The 26,378-nt window shown below is 41.3% G+C and overlaps 1 protein-coding gene and 1 long non-coding RNA gene across 2 annotated transcripts in view; one reads left to right on the top strand and one right to left on the bottom strand.

Annotated features, from left to right (window-relative positions):
* SH3TC2 (SH3 domain and tetratricopeptide repeats 2) overlaps window positions 1-19,535 on the bottom strand; it is a 60,197-nt gene extending 40,662 nt beyond the window's left edge. Inside the window, exons 1-4 of the mRNA XM_011931521.1 lie at window positions 19,332-19,535; window positions 8,488-8,586; window positions 4,192-4,319; window positions 847-952 (exon numbers count right to left, since the gene is read on the bottom strand). Coding sequence (XP_011786911.1) covers window positions 847-952; window positions 4,192-4,319; window positions 8,488-8,586; window positions 19,332-19,383 — 385 coding nt within the window. The 5' untranslated portion in view covers window positions 19,384-19,535. The remainder of the gene's footprint in view (window positions 1-846; window positions 953-4,191; window positions 4,320-8,487; window positions 8,587-19,331) is intronic.
* A 330-nt stretch (window positions 19,536-19,865) lies between these two features.
* LOC105504210 lies at window positions 19,866-23,417 on the top strand. Its single transcript, XR_001000582.1, has 3 exons — window positions 19,866-20,037; window positions 20,417-21,269; window positions 21,321-23,417. It is a non-coding gene; the product is annotated as an uncharacterized LOC105504210 (long non-coding RNA).
* Window positions 23,418-26,378: the final 2,961 nt, after the last annotated feature.

The raw sequence follows: 26,378 nt of genomic DNA on the forward strand, positions 1-26,378 counted from the left end.
CAATGCAGCCAGTCTATGGAGCACAGTTTGAATAGTGAGGATGTCTGATTGTCAGGAAAGAGTTGTGTAGTGTGGAGAGCACATCTCCAGACCATAAGAGGAGAAGTTATACCCTACGTCTTCCAGTCATGAGTGGTCTTGACCCTCCACCCCTGCACAAAATCTGTCCCTGTGTATGCCGGCATGGAACCCAGCATTTTCTGAGAGATATAAAACATCCATCAAATTAGGCGGCCTCTTGTTTTGTTTGGCTTCTCTTTAACTTCCCCATTATAAGTTGTTCTCTCTGGAGAAGGCAGGTGAACCATTTCCCACCACAGTGGAACTGATGCTGCATCCCAATGTCCTTCTTTACCTTCTAGAAAACCCTGCAGCCTTAGGATGCTATAAGCAGATAATTTCCCTATTTCTTTCTTTAACTCTTTTCCAAATACATGCGATAACACATCTGGAAATTTGCTACTTACTATGTTGAGCAGCTACTTAGATCTTACTCAAGATTAATTCCCTATATTTTAAAACACACACACTAGCACCAGGTTCACATCTATTTCAGTACTTTGAACTTAGTAGATGACCAATAACTGTTTTCCAGTTGACTGATTAACTAATAAAAAAGGATCTCCCTGGACACAAAAAAAGCAAACTTCTTCATATGGCATTTTAGAATAATAGTTAATATTTGCTTTAGATTTAGTTTGAGGCATTTTGTGATATTTCAAAAGTTAATCATCTTTTTTAAGTCTCTATTTCTCTTAATTACCAGAGCCACACCAATTCCTTAATGTCAAGCCCTACAAGTTGGCTAAACTATGGGGGAGGTCATCCTCCACCTTTGAATCATACCTAAATTAAGGTAGGTGGAGAACTTCCAGATTTCCTCCATGGTCTTGAAGGTGATGAGAAACTGGGACCTCTGAGACTGGATACTGACCAACCTTGCTGAGAGGTCCTACGTAAAGAAAACAGCGAGTCAGCCTGGGATGACAGAAGTGTCCCATTAGCAAGCTCATATATAGACCAAATACTCTGTATGAACTTCTTGATTATGGCGTTGATTTTTACATCACCAAAAAATGGAAACAACTTCAATATTCATCAATAAGAGATTGGCTAAAATGGTGTACAATTTATCCACAAAGTGAAATATTGTATTAAGCAGCCACAGAAAAGAAGAAAGAAGCTCTTTGTGTACTGATATAGGCTCCAGATATAATACTGCTATACAACAGCAGCAGCAAAAAGAAGCCAGGAAATAAAACTATGTGCAGAGAATGCTACTTTTTGTGTTAAAAAAAAAAAAAAAGTGTATGTAGGAGGATAAAGGACGATGATTCATAGAAGGCATCTTGAAAGCAAATTTGATTGTGAGTCTATGACTGATTATTATTTTTATTAATATAAAGCTGAAAACAGAAAAACCAAAACACACAAAAATAATCATCCCAGCCCTCACCCCTAAAGATCATCAATGCTAGCACCTTCATGTAATAACTTTGAATCTTTTTTCCTACACAAGTTTCCATACAACTATTTCACATACATAGAATCACATTGCATAAATTATTTCGCAATCTTCTTTTGCTGCTAAGCAATATTTTGCAGAGCATCTTCCATGTCATCACATAGTTTACACCATTCTTAATGGTTACAGATGCCATTGTTGCACTAAGATAATGCATTATTATCATTTCCTTTTGGTTTCACGTTTGGATTGTTTCACATTCTTTAAAATCCTAAATGATACTGTGATAAACATCTTTATAGCTAAATCTTTGTGCACATTCTTAATTGTTTTAACACAAGTAATTCTAAGAAGTGCAATTGGAAATGCAAGGATATGCACATTTTCAATCCTAAAATGCAGTCACCCAACTGTCCCCCAGGAAGGCATTCCAACTTACATGCTTATAAGGAGAGCGAGAGAACTATAAGCCTCTTGGGTTTGTTTTTGTTTGTTTCTTTGTTTCTTTGTTTGTTTGCTTGGTTGTTTCTTAGAATCTCGCTCTGTTGCCAGGCTGGAGTGAAGTACAGTGGAACAATCTTGTCTCACTGCAACCTCCGCCCCCCAGGTTCAAGCAATTCCCCTGCCTCAGCCTCTGGGACTACAGGCACCCGCCACCACACCCGGCTAATTTTTTGTATTTTAGTAGAGATAGGGTTTCACCATGTTGGCCAGGATGGTCTCGATCTCCTACCCTCATGATCCACCCACCTTGGCCTCCCATAGTGTTGGGATTACAGGCATGAGCCACCGCACCCAGCATGGATTTTTTTTTAATACCTAAAAAAACAAGCAAGTCTGAATCACTGCCCAGACTTAGTTTTCCCTTACATCTGTTGTTTGTTCAAGCCTCTGGAGTTGACTATAACAAGTAATCGTCAGAACATCCCTCCACCAGGCCAGGTGCTGTCATCAGTGCCAACTCCAGGAGCCCTATGATGAGGGAAACTTAGAGGCAGTAGAAGATAGAAGAATCCAGAAGAAAAGCCCCAGTTCAGTAAAATCAGAACTCTGGGGTTCCTTCTGCCATACCAAGCCCCAGGAGGCCCCAGATCCATCATTAGGGAAGGGGTCCTAGGTAAAAAATCAACTTATAGAGAATTTACTACATCTCTGGCACTTCACCCAGAGCTTTATGAGCAATATGTCATTTAACTCCCACAAAAGTCCTATGAAAAGAACACAATGACAGTATTTAGTCCATTCCAAAATGTGCTTTGATCACATTTAATCACTTCTGAACTAAAAGATAAGGAAGTGTGTCATCAACCATAATTGGAAGCATTTGTTTTCTTTCTTGGAGGTACATAAAATAACAGTGCATTTTTTAATCAGTGGCATCTTAGATCTGATGAAAACTGGCATTATCCCTGTTGTATATTCAAGGGGGCCAAGACACAGAGAGGTTAAGTAAATTGTCCAAGGTCACCTTCAGGGAGTACGTTGTGGAGAGCCTTGATTAGATTTCAGATCCAGCTGACTTCAGATCTCAACTTTAGCCCACAAGTTTGTCTGACTCAAGCTTCAGCCCAGCAGACCAGCCCTCTCAATCAACCCTGCTCCTGCCATACCCAATGAGACTCAAAATAAAGGAAAATCTACAGTACCAGTAGCAGCCAATGTCTCCCAGTTCCTGAAATCCAGGTATTAAAAAAAAAAAAAAATGAAATTCAAAAAAACGTAACTACTATTTATGGAACATATATCACCAAACACAATGCCAGGCTCTCTACTGATACCATCTCATGTTTTGCCCCTGAAAAACCAAACACTATCTTTTTCTACTGCATGACATTTAGACCACTTTTCTCTTTCAGTTTGTACCAGATTCCTGCAGAAACTGTAAAAAGTAACTAGAACATATTAGTTTATTATGTAAAGTAATATCCTTTCCCTACCTCTAGTCGAAACAATTTTTTTCCATTTCTGACTTTAGTTCTCCTCCTTAGTACTTCCTAAACTGTAAATAATTTGATCATACCCTTCTTTCTTGGTTTTAACAAATGAAGATATTACCTACCTACTATGAAAGATGAGAAACTGGTTTATTTACTTTATTGTTTTTTCTCCTCTCACCCAAGTATTTATAAGGTGTTGCTTTTTACCTGGCAATCTCGGTACTTTAAAAATATATACTTAGTGGTTACCAGGAGCTGAGACATGGGGATAGTGGGAGTTATTGTTTAATAGATGTGGAGTTTCAGTTTGAGATGATGAAAAAGTTCTGGAGGTGGATAGGTTGTGAATGTACTTAGGGCCACAGTGAATTATATACTTAAAAAATGATTAAAATGGAAAATTTTATGTTATGTATATTGTATCACAGTAAAAAAAAGAATTTGAAATTACCACATTAGAAAAAAAAGTATGCTTAATGAGGTAGGTATTATAACAATTACCATTCTATATAGGTTACGTAACTTGTCAAAGATCACACAACTAACAGAAGATTTGAAACCAAATTTTCTCTGACTCACCAACTTCAAGTTACCCCATTCAGAGCTCCTGCCCATTCCCCTCCACTCCTGTGCGGAGAATGTCCATGGAATCTTTCATTCATTCAGTCTACCTATTAGATGTTTTTTCCGAGGGCCTACTTTGTTCCAGATGCTGTCTTAGGTGCTGGGGATCCTGTAGCAGACTGACACAGTCAGCGCTCAGCATTCACCTGTTTCCTTCATGCTCACCTTAAACAGCATGCGCACCTCCTGGTCCTCATTCTCCAGCGCCCAGAGCCGCCTCCGAGCAGCTTCCTGCAGGGGTCCGTTTACACACCTCCTGGAGCGGCTCTTTACACAGAAGGAGAGTGTCAGGTCTTAAAGAGAACAGAGAGAGAAGGATCAGGCTGGAAATAGAATAAAAAGGAAGAAAGAGTTAGATAAATCCACAGTGTTTCCCCTACATGTATACCTGAACCCTCAACTGGTGTCCTCATTAGTTACAGATTAGAGTGGTCTTAACACTCCTCGGACACCCCTTTAAATGGTCCTCCCTAGAGGAAAAACACATACTGAACCCAGGAGGGCTCTGGAATCGCAGGAGTTGATGCACTCACGTTGGTTATTTCTGCTTTGTACAGGGTTTATTCCTACACTGCCTGGCACTGATGTAATGGTGCTGACACAGGACCAGCTAGGACACACATCACTCCCTGTGAATAACTTGTGAAAGTTTAGAATCAATAGGACTTTATCCATATTTAAGGAAATGTACTTATATGTCAAATTAACTTATGTAATAGACATATACTTTGTGCATTACACATAAATACATACACATAAACATAAACACATTACACATAAATGCATTTTCTCTAACTTGTTTTTTCTGATACTGCAATTATTAATGTTTGTCAGGGTAATTAGTTAATGTATTAAAGTCTACCTTTAATTTCTCCAAAATGCAAATTCATTTAACAGATACTCATTGAGAGCTTTCTATGAGCCAGAAGCTGTTTTACAGGCTCCTCAGCAGAGAACAAAACAGGCAGTCCCTGTTCTGATGGAACTTGTATTCTTCTTGGTAAGTGAGTAACTACGCAAGAAATTCCACAAACACAATAGTTTCAGATGGAGAAGAGTGCTATGAAAAAAAAGTAATGGGGTCAAGAGACAGAGAGATGGAGTGCTTGAAGTCCTTTGGATAGTGTTGTCGAGAAAAGCCACACTGAGGAGGTTCATCGTATAATTGCACTTTGCAATGTGTCTTCTTTAGACAGTAAGTAGCAATCCTGTTAATGATTGTTCAACACAATACACCGAGAAGGCATTGGAATTGATCATCACAGAGGTCTCACTTCCAGCTTCAACTTGCCAGGACCATTTCAAATTCCTGAGTACATTAGAGATGACCCCTATCATGCTGGCCTGAGTCCACAAGGCAGCTGTGGACTTCTACCTTTAAAAGGCCTGTCTTTAACCTAGAAGTCGTGAAAATGCTGTGGCTGCAAATGAGCTCTTCTACGACATTCCCAATGACCTGACTTTGGTGTAAACTTCACGTGGGTGTTTGTTCCACTCAGTTCCTCCTAGGCTTGTCCTCCAATCTCATGCAACCCCTTTTTCTTCAGCACCCCCTCATCCATCCAGGCCTCCATCTGGTAGCCCCATGGCATGCTGAACTTTAGGAGGAGGTACAGCGCAAAGATGAAGCCCAGGGAGGGGTCACGCAGGCTGCAGCTCAAGACTTGGCTCTGCCCTTCAATAACTGTGCCACCTTGAACTATTGCCTCTCTATGCATGGCTTTTCCCTTTAGCAAAATGGCTTTTATGGTACCTACCCCACAGGGGTTTTAAGATGTTTGCTAGACTGGGCGCAGTGACTCATGCCTGTAGTCCCAGCAGTTTGAGAGGTCAAGAGAGGAGGAAAGCTTAAGCTCAGGAATTCAAGACCAGCCTGGGCAACATGTCAAAACCCTGTCTTCTGACAAAAAAGAAAAAAAAAAATTAGCCAGACATGGTGGCCTGGGCATGGTGGTGCATGCCTGTAGCCCAGTTACTCAGAGGCTGAGATAGGAGGATGGCCTGAGCACAGGAGGCTGAGGTCACAGTGAGTCAACATCACACCACTGCACTCTAGCCTGGGCAATGGAACAAGACCCTGTCTCAAGGGAAAAAAAAAAATTCTTCCTAAGTAACATCGTGCATATAAATCTTTTTACTCAGTGCCTGGTACATATTAAATATTCAATAAACACAATAAGCATTAGCTGCTGCCCTCCTCACCTCCCCATCACCAGCAAGTACTGCTCATGGCTGGCTGCCCTTAGATGATCACGACTATTAACCTTGGCAATAACTGATTCTATGATTCCTTTCTACTAAACCCATCTCATCCATCCTTCCAACATCTGATCCAAAATACCCATTCAAATCTCTTAGAGTAGCCCCTGCTGACTGACAGTCAGGGCCTTTTGTGGGAATCTCCTTGCCATGCACATGAATCCATGTATATGGAACTCAAAGGACATGGACTTAAATAAGCAGATGGCTCTTGAGATCTCAACCGTGAGAACTGATACTTAGGGCAGAGCGTCTGGGCCCACAGTGGGATCCTACAGTGCCCTCTGCATCACTAGAGCAGGGAGGAAGTCAAGCTCAATATTGTTTTCATGAAGTGGATTGTGCCACAGATTAATCCTTCTCAAAGTCAGTTCTGTAATTGTGATAATATGTCTGACTGATTCTGTCTGCAACTGCACTGCATTAAGGAGAGGTTGGCAGCTACAGCCATCTCCCCTTCTTACTCCGTGACCTTCCTGGAAACAGCATCAGGGTGGAAAATGCTGAAAGATGGACAAGTTCAGCCCGAGGTCAGTTCAGTTTCACCTACAGATACCCTTTGTTCACTGGCCTTCATGCATTGATAAGGCAAAATGCTGACTTTACAGAGTTCGTGAAACAACAGATGGTAATTCAGGTTTTTTCGGGGGTGGTCCAAGCTGACAGACAGATAAGCAGGTTGACACAATATCAAGAAACAAGGGGCAAAGTTTTTCTCATTGTCAACCAAGAAGTTTGACAGAATTTGAAATCGGGCCTATGGCTATACCACCCTGAACACGCCCGATCTTGTCTGAATTTGGGAAAAGAAAGAACCTGATATGACATGTATATAATATCTATTTACATGGTCTAGATCCTTTAAATATTTATAATCTTTTTCACAAGCCTATATTTTGTGTTATAGGGGGAGCTACATTTTTGGAGGGTGAAGGAGCGTCATGGTTTTGAACAAGGCCCTTCCTCATCATGTGTTAACTGTGCCGTGGTGAAGTTATTTCCCTCTCTGACACTCTGTTTCCCATCAGCTAAATGGAGATTTGGGCGCTTCCACCTAGCAATGGGCAAGCAAAAATGAGAAAAACATGTGAGGATCATTTGGCATGTGAATTGCCCTCTAAAATGGTCCCATCTACTGTACAACAGAAATTAAGTCTTCTACAGGTTTGTCCTCAGAGTTTCTGGTACAGAGTTCAGCTGAGACGCACCTTTCTTCTGGTGACAATTTTCTCTTTGCGGGCTTCATCAATGTCTTTTAAAGGGGATTTTGTGAGAGATGTGTATTAAGAATAAGATTTTTTTCACATTAATTTCAAAACTTTTACTGCTTCTGAAAGATTCATACAGATGCCCTTCTGCTCAAGCCAATCTCACTTCACATATTCATTTAGTTATTCACTTATTTAACAAATATTCACTCAGAACCTACTACATATAAAGTACTATGTTGGGTATCATACAGAATGTAAAAGTGGCCTCCACATATTCATTCAGCCATTCATGTATTCATTTATTTATTTATTTTGAGGAAGAGTCTCACTCTGTTACCCAGGCTGGAGTACAATGGTGCAATTACAGCTTACTGCAGCCTCGACCTCCCAGGCTCAGGCAGTCCTCCCATCTCAGCCTTTCAAGTAGCTGGGACTGCAAGCATATGCCACTATGTCTGGCTAATTTTCTGATTTTTTTTTCTTTAGAGATGAGGCCTCACTCTGTTGCCCAGGCTAGGCCCCATCTCCTGGGTTCAAGTGATTCTCCCATCTCAGCCTACCAAAGTGCTGGGATTACAGGCAAGAGCCACCGCGTGCTGCGCATGTATTTATTCATCAAACATTTTCTGAGCAGCAACAATGTATGAACAACTCTTTGAGGTACCATGTTGAATATAAATATTTTTAATTATCCCTATCTCTCAACACCTTCAAATCTTAAGTTATGATATACTTTCTTTAACAAAGCAAGTAAGTATGGAGCTCCTAATAAGTGCCAGATTGTGAAGAGCTTTGAGTGACAGCTTGAGAAAGTTAAAATTAATTTTGTAGGCAATGGAGTGCAACAGAAGATTTGTAAGCAAGCAAATAGCATAGTCAAAATATTTTCATCAAGAGGGAAAGAGGGAGGGGCTCTTTAGATGGGAGAGATAAGGAGATTACTGCAATATTCAGCATGGAAGAATAGGGCTTGTCTTTGGGATTTGGATACCTGGATTCATGTTCTGCGGCAGAAAACATTTTTCCTTGTATTCAGATGAGGCTATACACTCACTCAATATAGTTGGATCCTTGGAAGGAGTTTCTTTACCTGGAGAAGATGAAATAAAAGGTCATCTTAAGAGTGTAAGGAAGTTGGAAGCAAGTTATAAGCGAGGCTGTAGTTTTTGTCAAGTGACAACTTTTTTCCAGGATTAGTGTCATAGAAGAATTCTAATTGTTATCACCATCGCCTTGTAATAATCTAAGCTATTATCAAAGAACTGTCATACATGCCATCTCAATCCAGCATCAGCCTGGGTGTGCCCATGTTATTAGAAAGCAGATCCCTATTCACATATCAAACTAAGTCTCGTGGCTTAGAACACTGAAGGTGCTCAATACACATTAAGCCTACACAAGTCATCACAGATCTGACTACAGAAAGGCTTAAGGTTCAATAGGGGCAGATAATGGAAGGGCTGGAGTGGAGACAGACATTGGCATCATTAGGGAGACAATTGGGGTGTGGTTGTAACGACCCTGAAATGTATAATTGTCCCCAACTGTCCTTCTGTCTGACCATTAAATAGGGTCCTGTCAGGACTCTCTTTCTTCCCAACTCTCTGAAAAGTTACTGTCTTCACAACGGTAGAAGTGGAGTAAAAAGAAGAAAGAAGATCAAGACACAGGCTAGGGCTGGGGAGGAGGAAACTTTGATGGCAGAGAGTTGAAAAGAAAGAAGATGGTGTACCTATAAAGCATAATGAAGCAGATACAGAGGGAAATGTCAAAAACATTGGTGTAGAACATAGGTCTCCTTTGTGGCATCCCAAAATACAACAAGGAAACTCAAGTCCTTCACACGTTAATTTTAGTTGATGGATTCTGTCCTTTTTTCCATAAAACTGTGCAAGAACTGTACTATGGAGTCAGAATGTGATAAGTATTACCTGGTCCTGAAAAGCAGAGTTAGAGAACCTTGGCTCAACCACTATTTGTGAGTCACTCATTGAATTTGCTTGCAAAATTGTGCATCAGAGCCAAAGAGGCCTACCAAGTTTTGCATACTGGATCTGTGCTTCTAATGATACAGCTCAAGAATGCAACAGGGGTGGAGCAGTCACACTCACTTCTGGTTAATGTTGAACCTAAATTCTCATATTGCTGCTAATAGCCTGTGTCTCCATTCCGTGTCTATGGAGGGGAATTTTGACACCCAAGTTGAGGACCTTCCATTTCTTCACAGTGGGAGCAGTTAGCATGGTTTTGGGTGATGTACATGAAGAATGAAGTGGATTTCAGCTGGAATAGGCAGAAGCAGGGGCCTGTCAGCTCTTCATCCAGTAAATCTTGTTAGCTGTTTGGTGCTGAAAGCTAAGCAGCTTAGCTGGAAACCTGGCAGCAATGAGCTGTAGTTGAACAGGATCATTTTTCAGTTCTGCCCCAAGGAAGCAAAAGCAACTGCAGCAAAAAGGCACTGGCTTGGGAATAATGAGAAATGAAAATGAGCACAAATCAAATCTTCCCACACATGAGTTCAATGACCTTGGGCAAGACACTTCACCTGTCCACTTTGTGAGTTTTCACTTTCCCCACTTACAAATGAAGGATTGACCTAAATTAGTACTTTTGAACCCCAGCTGCCTATTTGAATCATCTAGGTTGCCTTTTAAAAATATTGCTTTATCCCAGCTAAAAAAAAATTAAAACAAATGGACTCATGAAGAAAAAGAGTAGAATGATGGTTACCAGAGGCAGGGAAGGGTGTGTGTTGGGGGAAAGTAGGGATGTTAGTGGGTACAAAAATGCAGTTAGATAGAATAAATAAGATCTAGTGTTTGATAACGCAATAGGGTGACTATAGTTAACAATAATTTATTGTACATTTAAAAATAACTAAAAGAGTATAATTGGATTGTTTGTAACAAAAAGAAAGGATAAATGTTTGAGGCGATGTGATTTACCCTGATGTGATTATTACCCATTGTATACACCTATATCAAAATATCTCATGTATTCCATAAATACATACACCTAATATGTGCCCACAAAAATTAAAAAGAATAAAGGAATAAAAATAAAAAATATTGCTTCATCCCTAGAGATTCAGATTTTTGTGCTCCATAGTACAGCCATATTAAAAACTTTTTTTAATAATAAGTTCTTCAAATGATTCTAATTTGAGCCAGTGTTGAGAACCATATGTCTAGATTGGTGCTTCTGAAACTTTATTGTACCTATGAATCACCTATGGATATTGATAAAACGCTGATTCTGCTTCAGTATTTGAAAGCTGAGGTTCTGCATTTCTGATATTTTCACAGGTGATGCTCCTCCTGCCGTTCCCAGGACCACACTTGGAGTGGCAGCCTGCTTTCCTGGGACAGAGTTTGACCGTAGACTACAGCAAACCCACAAACATCTTCTTTATTTTTTTCTGGCCCGCACAGTGAATTTTTAATTTGAACTACTTGACATCATTTAGAAATTGAAATGTTCCACATAACCCAGATGCTTGGGTTTGTTTTGAAACGTGGAAGATCTGTAGCCCAGGAGTCTCATTGTCATATGGCAACAGTCAGCTGGGGCTGAGTGGTTGCTGTCGTTCTACAGGACATTTGTTCTCCAACCACCATGGTCCCCACCCTATTCCGTCACTCATTTACACCCGGCCCTGGCAAATTTGCGAGTGTATCCCTGCTGTAGAGTTCTCCGAGAAAATACAATAGCCTGACAATGAGGGCTTGTGAGGTGAGCCCACCTTGAAGAAGGGAAGTCAAGGATGGGGACCTGGCTTGGGGAAAGGGTGCATAGCTTCTTAAGGATTTGTGAGGCTTAGAGCAGAAAATTGCAAGGTTTTGCAAAATGTGATATGTGAACTGTCTGTATCACAATTTTTTAGATAATTGTTTTTAAAAAGATGTCTATGCAAAAAAACTTACAGAAAATATAGAAGAATATCTGCATGACTTGATGTTGCCAGTGATTTCCTAAACAGGATGGAAAGAGTGCTACCCTCAAAAGGAATAATGGATAAATAGTAATACATTAAAATTAGAAACTTCTATTAATCAAAAGATGCAATTAAGAGACTGAAAAGCAAGTGACAGAGTATAAGAAATATTGATCATACGTATGTATAGTCATCAAATAATTCAAACATAGAATATATAAGGAATGCCAAAAATCTTTGAGAAATAGGTAGCCAGCCCACCAGAAAAATGGGCAAAAGGCTTCAGTAAACTTTTCACCAAAGACAATATTCAAACAGCTAATAAATACATGAAAATTTGTTTCACCTCATCAGGGAAATGAAAAGTAAAACCACAGTGGAACACAGCTACACAGACTGGCTAAAATGAAAAAGACAGATAAAGCCAAATGTTTGTGAGGATATAGAGCAACTAGAATACCTAGAATATACTGCAACTAGAATATACTGCAAGTGTGAGAATAAACAGAAGTTCTATCTTTGGAAAACTGACAGTGTCAGTTCAAGCTGAAAATATGCATAAGACCGAAGACAACCACTAAAATATTCAGAACAGCACTATTTATAAGAACCCAAACTTGGCCACAATTCAAATGTCAATTTACACTAGAATGAACAAGTAAATGATGTATATATAATATATAATTAAACCTTAATCCAGCAAATCAGGCACGGTGGCACATGCCTACAATCTCAGCTATTTGGGAGGCTGAGGCTAGAGGATCGTTTCAGCCCAGGAGTTCAAGCCCAGCCTGGACAACATAGCAAGTCCCATCCCCCAAAAATTAAATAAATAAATAAATCCAATACAACAATGAGAATGAATGAATTACAACTGTATAAAACAATATCGATGAGTATATTCACTTGTGAAAAGTCACCACGCTGTACACATGATTTCAGGCACAATTCTGTATAAATGGCAAATTTTTTTTAATCCTCTTAAAGCCTTTACTGACCTCAACATTCTTTTTCTTTTTTAACTTTTATTTTAGGTTTTGGGGTACATGGGAAGGTTTGGTTCTTAGGTAAACTTATATCATGGAGGTTTGTTATACAGATTATTTCATTGACCAGGTATGAAGCTCAGTACCCAATAGTTATCTTTTCTGCTTCTCTCCCTCCTCCCAACCTCCACCTTCAAGTAGATCCCAGTGTCTGTTGTTTTCCTCTTTGTGTTTATAAATTCTTATCATTTAGCTTCCACTTATAAGAGAGAACACGTGGCATTTGGTTTTCTGTTCCTGCATTAGTTTGCTAAGAATAATGGCCTTCGATCCATCTATAGCTCACAAAAGACATGCTCTCATTCTTTTTATGGCTGCATGGTATTCTATGATAGATATGTGTTCATGGTACATTTTTATGAAAAGTTGAATTTTAAAATATTCCTGGAGCCCCTCTCTACCTACCCTACCTTGAAATATCTAGGAGGAGAGTCCTGAGGTATGCATTGTTAATTAGCACTTTGGGTATTTCTGATGTCTTCTAGAGCATGAGAATACTCAAACCAATTCACCAGAGGCCCCAGAACCCATGAGCCAGAAGGGCACCTCTCTGAGAAACAATGAGGAATCTGGAAAATTAGAATGCATTCTATAATAGGAAAAACAGCTAACAGTTACACATGGATTGTCTGTTTACAGAATTCTTTTACACATGGTGTTATATTTCAACGTGAAGAAGTTTGAAAACTTGATCTGGGCCTTGAAAAAGAACCAGAGATGATTCAAGGCAACAAAAAACTGTCATATAAAATAAATTACCTTAGGAAAAAAAGTGTGACGTTTATAACTGAAAGAAAATAAACCAGAAGGTCTATAGTAGTTATCGCTGAGTCATCTTAACAATCTTTTTGATACTTTCATCTACTTTCCAAATATTCTAATTTGTCTTTTTTATAGGCACATTAAAGTATTATTTAACTGAAATATTAATTTTTTGAAAAATAAAAGTTTTGTATATTAAAGATGATAAACAACACAATCTGCTAACAATACAAGCTGCTGATTAATATTGTTTTAATATTAATACTTTAATCTACTATTTCAATTCCAGCTTTGTCAATTGGCCCGGTAATGTCAGTAACATCCTTTTTATCATCTTTTCTTCTTCAGTATAGAATGCAGTCTAGGGTCAAGTATTACATTTAGTTGTCAAATGTCTTTAGCCTCCTTTCATTGGGAACATTTCCATATGATTTTTTATGACTTTTTTTTCTCCAATGACATTGACATTTTTGAATGGTAAAGTCCCTCCTCCACCCTTCTTTTAGTTTTTCTTCAGGTTTTATTTTAAGTTCAGGGGTACATGTGCAGGTTTGTTATATAGGTAAACATGTGCCATGGTGATTTGCTGCACAGATCATCCCATCACCTAGATATTCAGCTCAGCATCCATTCATTATCTATTGGAACACTTCACAAATTTGCATGTCGTCCTTGCACAGAGGCCGTGCTAATCTTCTCTGTATCTTTCTGATTTTAGCATACGTGCTGCCAAAGAAAGCTCTCTGGTTTTCAAATATTCTGTAATCGGCATGCATTTGTTTTCTAACACTGAAGGCAGGTAGAGAAGTGGCTAAGAACAAGTGGCAATCAGACAGTCCTGGACTCAAACCCTGGCGTCTTCATTAATCATGTGACCCATGTGAACCCAGTCTATGTAGTCTATGTGGAGCTGACTCTCTCCCTAGCTCCAAAAGTGAGCACATAATTCAGACACAATCCAAATGGGTTATGCAGTGCCATGGCCACATGGTCAAAGTTAAGCCAGTGAGAATTAGTTCTAGGACCCTCATCAGCACACTTAGCGAAGACCTTTCTTTTCACTGCACTGGAAGCTATGAATATGACAGCCTGGAGCTGTGGTGCCCACCACAAGGAGAAAGCCTGCCTGACATTGAGTCCAACCCATAAAAACAGAGCTTAGGAAAGATAGTTTTCTGATAACATCATCTGAACACCTTGATTTAGCAATATTTGGAGAAAAAAAAAATCTAGACTTTGAATTATTAATCAATAAATTGCTTTTGAATAAGCTAGTTTTATTTTTATTACTATTGATCAGAAAAAGTTACTAACCCTCAGTTCAGAAAAACATTGAGATTTATTTGTAAACTGCCAAACTGGTTTCCAAAGAGGCTGTAATATTTTGTATTTCCACTAACAGTGTGTGAGAGTTCTAGTTGCTCCACATCCTCACTAACAATTGATGTTATCAGTCTTTTTAATTTGGGCCATTCTAAGTAGGTAGGCCATTTTATCTGATTGTTTCAATGTGCATTTCGCTAATGACTTATGTTAATCACTTTTTCACATGCTTATTAGTCATCCACATATTTTTTATATTGAAGTGTCCATTCCAACATTTTGCAATTGTTATTGGGTTATTTATCTTATCACTACTGAGTTGTAAGAGCCTTTTTTTTTTTAATATTCTTGTTCTGATATTACTCCCCAGTTGACAGCTCGCTTTTTATGTTCTTGGCAGATGTATATAAGTGAGAGGAAAGCAAGATAGCGTGGGAATGAGCTTTGTACACACATGGGATGGTAGAAGCCATCTGGCGCATGCTGGGGAGGTGGGTAGTTGTGGGACTAAAATGGATAAGTACGGTAGGGTCAAGATGGGGAGCACTTTAAGGCAGGCAGGGGTGTTTAGAATGGATACAGTAAGCAATGGAGAGATGTGAAATGTTCTTGAACATGGCAATGGTATAACAAAAGTGAAAATTCTACTTGGGTAACATGGTAAGGATAAGGAGAGAAAAGCACAATAGGCAGGGAGCCAGCTGAAGAGGTGCTGTGAAAATCCAGGGAGGTGAGTGTGAGAATGTGGGCTGTGGCCCTGGCAATGAGAAGTGAGGGCATAGAGTGAATGAGGCTATTTAAAACAAGAAAAGAGAAGGCACCTTGACATATTGAATATGAGGGATAAAGATGGGGAAGAGGCAAGAATTGCAGAAACTGAGTGAAGGAGGGGATTTAAAAGATCACCTAGATCCACTCCCAATTTTACTGTTGAGAAACAAAAGGCCCAGAGAGGAGTCGTGATTTTACTGAGATCGCACAGCAAGTTAGCAAGAGAGCCAGAGGCCATCCAAATCAATGGGTAGGGACCTTGCCGTTCTCACTACATTAACCTGACCTCAGAATTCTAAAGTCTCGGGCCTCTGATCACGGAAACATCTCACAACAACTTGCTGAAAATGAGAATTCAACTTCATTTCTCCTCTCTCAGCCTCTCTGTGCTCCTACCCACCCACCATCATGCTCAACTTTAAAAAGAAGACTAAACAGCAAACATTTCTCTGCATGTTTTTTTTCCTGTACCCACATTTTTTTTTTCTTTTTTGACTTAACAAACTTACCATCAGCAGTTTTTATGATGAAACCGCTTTCTCCTTGTTGGGATGAGTAGCATATTAGAAGTACAGTTACATCTACCCACATGAATATATCTTAGATTATAATGTTTAGCAAAAAAAAAAAAAGTTGCATCATGATATCATTTTGTTTAACTTTTAAAGTCTATAAAACAATTCTTTGGAATGATTGTGAGCTCATGAATATATGAATATGTAGTGAAAGCACATAACCATTGAATTCATGAAAGTTATTAACTATGTGGAGAGAGAAGGGGAATGAGATTGGAAAGAGATATCCAGGGGCTGCTAAGTATGTTTGTGATGTTTTATTTCTTCAAAAAGTAAGAGAAAGAAAAAGGTAAAGTTCTGAAGATAACATGACATAATGCAAAAATTTGTTACAGCTAGATGGTGGGCTAACTATTCTAATATCCTCTATTATCAATATGTTTTACATGCTTTACAAGGCTTTTAAAATTCAAAAGTGAAGCATCATTTACTATTGTCAGCATTCACCCTTGATCTCTTGTTATTATACTGATGATTCGCATCTATCAAAAAGGTTAAAAGGAAAGTTACAAGCACCAGTGATCAACAGAGGTGAATGTATCTCTTCCACATCTTCTGTTTAAGTGCATAAATCTGCCAAATTTTTTCAAACAGGCATTGAAAATAAGGGAGAAGTGCTAGAAGCTTTTCAATCAACAAACTTTGACATGGCTTTCTCTGTGATCCAAAGTGAGCAACTGTAGCTTATTAAACAATGGCAAGAAACAACTCATAGATAGGGTGGGGAAGTCAGAGATGATAGCAACGGATCGGAACCTATCCTCTCACCATGTGCAGTCCCCCAGATTAGGGGACTTCTGTGAGCAATTGAAAGCCATCCCAGGGAACAGATGCTGTAGGCAGCGTCCACACGTAAGAATGCAGGTGTCTGGAGTAGTCAGAGTCAATGTTCATTATTGCGTCACTCCACGCAAACCAGTCTGGCAGCTGTCCAGTGCTCAGTGCTATCAAGAGCCTTCTCCTTTCCTGTGTCCATTAGCCCTGAGGACTCACTGTTTTGGTGTCTGCTGTTAGCTCCCACTTAAACAGACATGAGGCAGAAGCACCCCAGGAAACATGAGCACAGACTTCTCCAGGCCAGGATGGAATTAGCAGAAACTGATGTAAGAATGGTCCATATTAACTAACGATAAAACAGCCTGTAGTTACCGAAGGGTTGTCAAAAGCCAGACCCTGTACTAAGTCCATGAGAGGAATTATTCAATTTAATCCTCACAAAAGTTCCGTGGGATAAGTACCACCATTAGATACAGTTTACAGCCAGGAAAACTGAGGTTCAAAAAACATGAGGGACTTGTCCAAGGTCACGCAACAATTAAGTTGCTCCAGGATGGGTCTCATACTTTGTCCCTTTTCTCTAGGATAAACAGGGGAATCTGGAATGGGAATATCCAGATCAACTGGACTTGGACCTACAACACCCACATCAACCTCACTAGAGAAAGGCCCTGACACATACAGGGAATAATATGGGGGGATGGCATGAAAAGTCTCGAGGGAGATACATAGCAGGCTGACTCTTGGTGAAAAGGTGAATCCGAGGTGCCAGTCAGTAATCAATGGCAAAAAGAAGGTGAAAGAATAAAGTAGTTGAATGATAGTGTCATTATGATTTTGACCTTTTTCAATATTGTTTTTTGTTTGTTTGTTTGTTTGTTTTGAGCTGTGTAACTGTTCTACAGGAAATCTTTGGCTGAAGGACGGATGTCAACTAGAAGCAGAGCCGCTCTAGGTAAGGATGAGGGAACATGAGCAGAGCTCTCTGAGACACCTCTACACAGCAGTTTACAACCCTAAAATTGTATAGATGACCAAATGGAGGCCCAGAGAGAGAGCGAGATATACTAGTCATCAAAATGCAATTAATAATGGTTAATTTTATTGTGTTCAACTAACTGTGCACCAGGCTGTTTCACCATTTCACATGTAGACTTAATCTCCACCACAGCTCTATGAAGAAGGCGTTATCATGTCATAAAAGCTACAGATAAGGAAAACTGAAACACAGCAAAATTAAATAAGTTGTCAAGGCAAGTAAAAGAACCAAGATCAAATCCAGACACTTTGGCCTCAAAGACCAAGTGAGTAGCCAAGATGACACCTGCCTAACTAGAGCTAGAGGAAGTCAGATCTAGACCCCAATCTCCGACTTCCAGACCAGCGGTCCTGCATGTCTCCCTCCATGCTGTTTCTGCTCTCATGGGGCACAATGACAATAGGACTTAGTGGGAGGGACTGAAAAGTGTTTACATCTGAGAAATCTGGAGAAGCTAAATTGTGCATAGATTAAGTTGTGCCTTTTGTGCCAAGGGCATTGTTTGGGGTTTGTTTGCTTATAGTTTTAGGTCCACAGGTTGCCTTTTTCTGGGAGACACTCCCTGCTGTAGGTGCCAAGGTGCCTAGATGAAGACTTCAAGCAGAGGAAGCAGAATATGGTTGTTCTGGGTTCACTTCAATTACCTCAAGTGCCTTCTACAAGCCCAGGTCATAAGACTATAGAAGAAAGTTGTCTGTCAGAAAGTAGAAAGCCCTCAGCTAGGGGATGCTCCTTAGCTCCTTCTCTCAGGAACCATGGTGGAGCCCCAGGAAGACACACAGTTCTAACAAGGGTTAGGAATGATTCCTTGAAGCAAGGTTCCCCTATCTCCCAAGCAAGCCTCCCCCCACCAATCAACCCCCACATTTTCCCAAAGCCACCACTCATCCTGATAAACGCCACACAAGAGAACACAGTGCCCTACCTTGATTCTCCTCTGAAAAAAAGAAGAAAGTTGCTTCAGGGAAACCAACCAGCCTGGTTGGCCTGGAACTGACATATCCCAGCAAATTCCTCAGTCCCAGGCAAACCATAATGGCTGGTCACCCTAAGTCACTCTCCCACGACTTGATAATTTCTTAGAGCAACAACCCTCCATTTCCTCAACTTGATGCCCACACTCACACACACACTCACACACAAATCACACTGTAATAGGTGGAGGCAGGAAACTGCCTGTTTTTCTCCAGTAACAGCAACCCTGACAAAAATAGGCTTGAATGACTAAGGCCAAGTTTATGACCACCTATAGGCCACAGAGGAACTCACTGCCTGAACTTTCTTCCTGTCCTGGGGGATCTCGGGAAGAAAGGAAGGAAGGGCTTAGTCACACCCTGGGAGTGGCAGCCAGGAGCAGTGCTGCTCAGCTTCTGACAGAGCAAACTCAAAGCCTCTTTCTTCAGGAAAAAAATAGATGCTTCCAGGCTTTACTCCCTTTTTACAGAGCCAGCATGACAAATACCCAGGGAGGAAGGAGAGGCAGCCAGAAAGCACAACCATCTCCCCATCTTTGAGAGAAAAGTTTCCCCAACCCAGCAGGTCCCTGAGCCTCCACTGGACCATCCACTTTGGCCAAGCCACAGGCCAAGGGCCCCCTGGGAAACTCACCTGGGCCCCGGGTCAGACTCCGCTCCCTGGGGATGCAGAAGCAGCCACCCATGTGTATACCATCCTACCCTGGCCGAGGCCCTTGAGAACACCGGCCAGAAGAGTGCTGCAAGGGACAGCCTCCCAACGGTGTCCCTCCTCCCACCTCCTCCCTGGCACACGAGGGACCGAGGCCTGCTCAATGCACAATGCAGCCTTTGATATCCTGGCTACAGCAGGAGGCCCAGGGAGGGTGGGAGGGGCAGCCTAGCCCAGTCTGCAGGCCCACAGCTCTTGCACTGTCAGGCCTGGAGAACAGGGCTCCTCCCTGCCTCTCAGCAGATCGCCTCATGCCTATCAGCCTGCAGCACATTCCTCGCATTCTAGGATTGAGATACACAGTTCGGTTCTTGTAGGGGCAGCCAGGGCGGGGGAGGAGGGCAGAGAACATCCCAGAGATCAAGACTGCTGTTGGCTTTCTCCCTCCCTGACTGACTTGGCCCACACTGACTGGCCTGCCACCCCTTTACAGTGATCTCCACCCAGTCTCTCTCTGCAAAGGCCTCCCTTGGCTCTCTGATAAAGTTGGAGCTGTGGGTGCAGCATTACACTTCGACCTAGCAGCATCAATGAGCCAGCTCCTCACTGGTGAACACGCAAACCCCCAGCTGCTGGTGTGCAGGAAAAGAATCCAGGAGATCACCTGATGAAGCCCAGCGTTTTACAGGTGAGGGGATGGAGAACCAAATACATTAAAGGATGGAGGAGGTTGGTCAATAGGTACAAGGTAAGAGTTACATAGGAGGAGTAAGTTCTAGTGTTCTATTGCACAGTAGGGGGACTATAATAATGTATCATATATTTCAACATAGAAGAGAGGATTTTGAATGCTCTCACCACAAAAAAAAATGATGTTTGAGATGCTGGATACACTAATTACCTTGATTTGATCATTACACAATATATAGATACATTGAAACATCGTATTCTAGCCCATAAATGTGTAGAATTATTATATGTCAATTAAAATTAAAAAAAAAATACAGCAAGACTACAGGTATGCATGCAAAACTGGTCCCACCAGACTAACCTCTTTCGTGTTTCAGATAGGCAGTGGAGCAGGGGAATCCAGTTGATACTGTGGCTAAATTTCAGGAAACCTCCCATGAGATCTTGCAAAGGAGATGGAGAAAATACGGCTGAATGCCAGCAAGGCTGGACGGTAGCATGACTATTCTAACAACCAAGCTCAAAGAGCACTGCTCACCCAATGTTTCCTTCATGCCTAGAGCAAAGTGGTGAGAGGACCCTAGTGAAAGGCCCAAAGAACAGGAGGTGTGAGCCAAGAGAAGGTGGAGTCCTGCCAGGCCTGTATTCCAGGCTATTTAGAGGCTGAACTTGAGGTCAGTATCACCAACATTTTAAGGAGGGCAGCGTCCCAATCAAGTTTATATTCTGAGAGGAGCAGTTAGGTAACCAGGTGAAGAATGGCCTATGGGTCAGTCCCACCAGAGGTCAGGAGTATCCACCTCACACACCAGCCCAGCCCCAGAGGACAGGGTCTTGAGCCTGTCTCTGAAGCACCGCTGTCATCTTCACGCTTACTCATCCTGAGACACAGTTTCCGAATGTTTACTGTGGGCCAGGCTCTCACTGTACGTTATTCTATTCAAATCCCGTAACAGGCCCATAATGTAGGCATCATTTCTACTTTGTAAGTGAGGAAACAGATAAAGAGGAGTGTATAACTTGTCCAACTCCCTCCCTTCTCCCACCATTTATGAATGTCAGAGTCAAGACTGAGCCAGGTCTAGGTGATTCCACAGCCCAGAAGTATCACATTTCTGATACATGGGATACCTTGTGGGTTCTCCCATGACTACTAGGACACACGATGAGAAAGGCCCAGGAAGGAGTGAAATCTCTGCAGCCAGCTAACCATTCACGCAAAGCCCCTGGGCTTTGATATAACCAGGTATGGAGATATGCAGCAATTGTAACATCCAGCAGAGATGAGAGCTGGGGCGGGGAGTAGAGTGCAGGAGGGATGGGGTCTCTGATCACATTGCAACCGGGCAGGATGTTTTCTCTCTGCAGGTCTATTTAAAGTATCTACTTCCCATACAGTTTCTCATGTGTTTCCCTTACCGAAGCACAGTGTTTTGGAGTATGAATTAGAGTGTTTTCTTGGGCCCACAATGAAAGGACAAGAGTTTCTTTAGAAAACAACCACTTAAAACCGGGATGTGCATGAAAATCAGACAGTGACGAGAAGTCCCATGCTCTAACTTACACATGCTGACAGATATGCAGACTTATCATTGCTCCTTGGCTGGTCTGCACACCACTCTTACACAGGTACAACAACAATCAGACTATAAATGATCAAAACCAACTACTGAAAGGATCCCAGGCCATCTGTCAGAGATGACACCCTAGGCAGTTGGCTGAGACACACATTATGACAGGTCTTAAATGAATAGTCCATTCTGGATGAAGTCATTGCTTCCCTTAAGATGCAAGAAACTAGTGCTGTTCTGCTCCTGGGTAGCCTGATGAATTGATTAGAGTAAAGAAATTTCCAGCAGGAGCAAAGGCCCTGAAGTAGCAACTTGCTTAGCATGTTAAAGGAAGTGTGGCTGAAGGCTAGTGAGGCAGGCGAGGGCACAGAGATGAAGTCAGAGAAAGCAGCAGGGGACCAAACAGTGTAGGGCCTTAGAGGTCATCTAAGGACTTCAGCTTTTACTCTGAATGAGGTAAGAGCCAATGGAGGACACTAAAAAGAAGAGTAACATGCATGACTTCTGGTTTTAAAGGCTCAGCCTGGCTTACAGGCTATAGATGGAACTCCAGATATGCAGCAATTGTAACATCCAGCAGAGAGATGATAATGGATTGAACCAAAGTGATACTGGTAGAGGTGATGAAAAGAGTTTAGGTATTAGACATATTTTGAAATAAGGGTGTATTGGTCAAGGTATTCCAGAGAAACAGGACCAATAAAAGTTGATAAAGATAAAGAAAGAGGAAAAAAATTAACTAATTAGCTCCTGTGAGGGTTGGCAAATCTGAAATCCATAGGGCAGGCCAACAGGCTGGAGACACAAGTAAGAGTTGCTATTGCAGTCTTTAGACCAAATTCCACAGAGCAGCAGACTAGAATAGAAGCTCACACAAGTTTTCCATGTTGCAGTCAAGAATTCTTGAGAAGAATTTCTTCTTTTTCAGGAAACTTCGGTCTTTGGTCTTAAGGCCTTCAACTGATTGGAAGGCCCCCAATCAGTTGGTGGGAAGACCCACACACATTATAGAGGGTAATCTGCTTTGTTCACTGTCTACTGATGTCAATGTTAATCACATATTTTTTAAAAAAAAATACCTTCAACATCTATTTTGTTCTTTGGTCAAACAACTGGGCACCATGACCTAAGCAAGTGAACACATGAAATTAACGATCACAGAGAGCCATGAGGATGTGTGGATATATAGAATGGATGAGAGGGAAAAAATAAATACTCTAGAGCTGTTCTGATTTTTTTTACCTGAACAACTGAAATAATTTAATACTTACTGAAATGTTAAATGCTAGGAGAAAAGAAGCTTTGTGAATTGAAACCAGGAGTTTGGTTTTGTATATGTGATATTTAATAGTCCTTTAGTACATCCAAGCAAATGTAGACAAAGCAATCTGGAGTTCATGCAGAAGTTAAAAGCTGAAGGTAAGTATTTGGGAGTTGTCACTGTGCAGAGGGTGTGTAAAGTTAGAAGACCAAATAAGATCTCTTAAGGGAGAAAGTGGAGGATAGAATACAGAGGATAAATCAAGAAACAGCCCTACAAACACATTAATTTTTATATGAATAACAAAGGAGTAGAAACCAGAAAAAGTGATAGAGAAAGAGTGGCCAGTGAGAGGATATGCACCAAGAGCATAAGATGGTACAGAATTCAAGTGAAGAAAGTATAGGAAGAGCACCTGCAAGAGCAGAAGGTGATTAACTATGTCAAATGCTGCTAAGAAGTAAGATGTGCACAGAGAATTTACCACTGGACATGTTGGTAGAGCAGTGGAGATAAAAGCTACATTGGGAAAGCTTCAAGAGTATATAGTAAAAAAAAAAAAAAAAAACAGTGGAGCTCCAACCCACCTTCAACTCACCACCATCACCATCATTGCCATCATTATGGAATACCTCTTGTTTCCTTAATATTTGCTTGGTGTTCAGGGGTTACAAGCTCATATGTCTACAAGAGCCAGGCAACTGATGGAAATGAGTGAGCTGGCCAGGAAACAAGTGGCAGCTGATCCCACTGTAATTGCCTGATGGATTCTTTCTGCCTGCTGCACAGAAAAAACCAGTTCACTGAGACTGGTATTGCAGCAAAGAAAACCTTTCATTAATGTGAGGCCAGCCATGCAGAACAACCAGGGTTATCGCTCCAGTCAATCTCCCCGAAGACTCAGAGTTTAGGGTTTTTCAAGGATAGTTTGGTGGGCAGAGTGGGAAGGGGTGGGTGCTGCTGATTGTTTGTGGATGCAATGATAGGAATGTAGAAAATAGTCCTCAAAATAGTTTGTTTCTAGATGGAAAACACAGGACAGGTGAAGTCATGAGTCTGGGTGGTGTCAATCAGTTGCAAGAATGTAAAAGTCTGAAAGACATCTCAAAAGACCAATTTCAGGTTCTACAATAGTGGTATTACCTACAGAAGCAATTGGGGAAGTCACAAATCTTGTGACCTCTGACCACATGACTCCTGAGCAATAAGGAATTATAGAAACTATACCTACATTTTAGCAGAATTCACGTCCCTCCCATAATCTTAATCTTATGGCTTTTCATTAGTCTTACAAAGGCAGTTTCAGCCCCCAAACAACGAGGGAATTCGTTTTAGGGAGGGACTGTTATCATCCTTGCTTCAAAGTTAAACTATAAACTAAATTCCTCATATGGTTAGCTTGGCCTATACCTAGGGGTGAGCAAAGACGGCCAGCCTGTGAGGCTAGAAGCAAGACGAAATCAGTCACATTCAACTTCTCTCACTGTCATAATCTTCGCAAAAGCAGTTTCACTGGCGTCAAGGTTGGGGCAACAACAGGGAGAGGTGTACCTGTGGAGCATGGAGGGCACTGCTCTGTCTAAGAAGAAACCCCTGCTAGGCTTTGGGCAATGAGGAACATGGTGCAAGACAGGTCTGTGTAACCAGACATTCTCATTTGTCATGGAAACCAAAAATCCAGATTTGTAAGTGAGGCTTCCTAATATTTAAATGTTTATAAGTTATAGGAGGCTAAGACAGGAGAATTACTTGAAACCAGGAGTCCAAGACCAGCCTGGGCAACATATAAATACCCTATCTCTAAGAAAATGCTAAAAGTAAATAAATAAATAAATGTTTATAAATTATTTCCAAATATCTTTCAAAGCACTACATGGGCCAATACCTCAGGGCAGACAAACTTGCCTGCAGACAAAATCCAACCCAAGGGCCACCCACCAGTTTGCCATTTCAGACATAAAATTGAACTGTTAGAAAATGTGTAATCTACTTGGAGCAATCATAAGTTAGGTACTATAATTCCAGGGAAAAACTGAACATATCCCATTATCAGTTGAACTGTGTCCCCCTGAAAAAGATAGATTGAAGTCCTCCCCCTCTGAATCTGACTTTATTCAGAAACAGACTTGTGGTAGATACAGTTATTTAAGACGAGGTTATACTAGAGTAGGGCGGGTCCCTAATCCAATATGATCTTATAAAAACGTACTTATAAAAAAACAACCTGTGGGCCAGGCACGGTGGCTCACGCCTCTAATCCCAGCACTTTGGGAGGCCGAGGTAGGCGGATCACGAGGTCACAGGATCGAGACCATCCTGGCTAACACGGCAAAACCCCGTCTCTACTAAAAATACAAAAAAAGTTAGCTGGGCATAGTGGCAGGGACCTGTAGTCCCAGTTGCTCAGGAGGCTGAGGCAGGAGAATGGCGTGAACCTGGGAGGCAGAGCTTGCAGTGAGCTGAGACCGCGCCACTGCGCTCCAGCCTGGGTAACAGAGCAAGATTCCATCTTAACGCAGGCTTAAGGCAAGTCAGCAAGTATGATGAGGCACTCCAGGGCTAGAAATAAAAAGGCCACCAATCCTTGGCCACCATAACATCCTTAGGCCTGAAAGCACAAGCGGAGGGATAGCTAGTGGAATCTAGCACGAGCTTGCTGCAGCCAGGGCCCGGGGCCAGTGGCTGTGTCTTTGATCGAGGAACATAGCTATGGCCTAGCCAAGGTCATGAATGGAAAGGGGCCAGCAGAATAAATACTCCATCCTCTCACCTTCCATCTTCCCATGACTGAATATAACTGGAAGCCAAAGAGTAAGAGAGCTTTGGGGGCACAGCACAGGGTAGAGAAGAATACAGAGTGGGTTCCAAAGGATGACTGAAGATTGGCCAGCACAGGGAGATTTGCAGGAGATGAAGTCAGAGAGGTAACAGGGGCCTGGGTATGCAGAGCTTGCTAGATTATTTTAAGGATGGTGGCTTTCATCTGAGTGAAATGGCAACCACTGGAGAATTTTCGGTGGAAGAGTGATATGACTTATGATTTGAAAGAATCACTCCAGCTGCTGTGTTGAGAATAGACTGCGTGGAAAAGGACTAGAGTGAAGCAAGGAGACTAGGCAGGAGGCTATTGCAGTAATGCAAGCAAAAGTGTGTCTGGACCAGGGAGTTGGCCTATAGGAAAACAAAACTGAGGCAAACTTAATATAAGTAGAGAGTTTATTTGAGCCAAGTTTGAGGACTGCAAACCAGAATTGTAGATTCAAGTTGCCCTGAATATGAGCTGGGATTAGCAACAATGACAGGTGGGTTTTTAAAGGAAAAGAAGCAGCAGTTCCTAAGTTATTTACCAAAAATTTACATTAAAATAACATAAGCTATTGATTGGCTATACATTGTTATTAAATTCCAGGAAAATGAAGATTATGGGTGAGGCGGCTAGTCAGGAATAAAATGCCTTTAATAATGGGCCCAGGGCGTGGGTGCAGGAGACATTACTGAAGTCCCATA

The sequence above is a fragment of the Colobus angolensis genome, unplaced genomic scaffold, assembly GCF_000951035.1.
Source record: "Colobus angolensis palliatus isolate OR3802 unplaced genomic scaffold, Cang.pa_1.0 Scaffold90, whole genome shotgun sequence".
NCBI lineage: Eukaryota > Metazoa > Chordata > Mammalia > Primates > Cercopithecidae > Colobus > Colobus angolensis.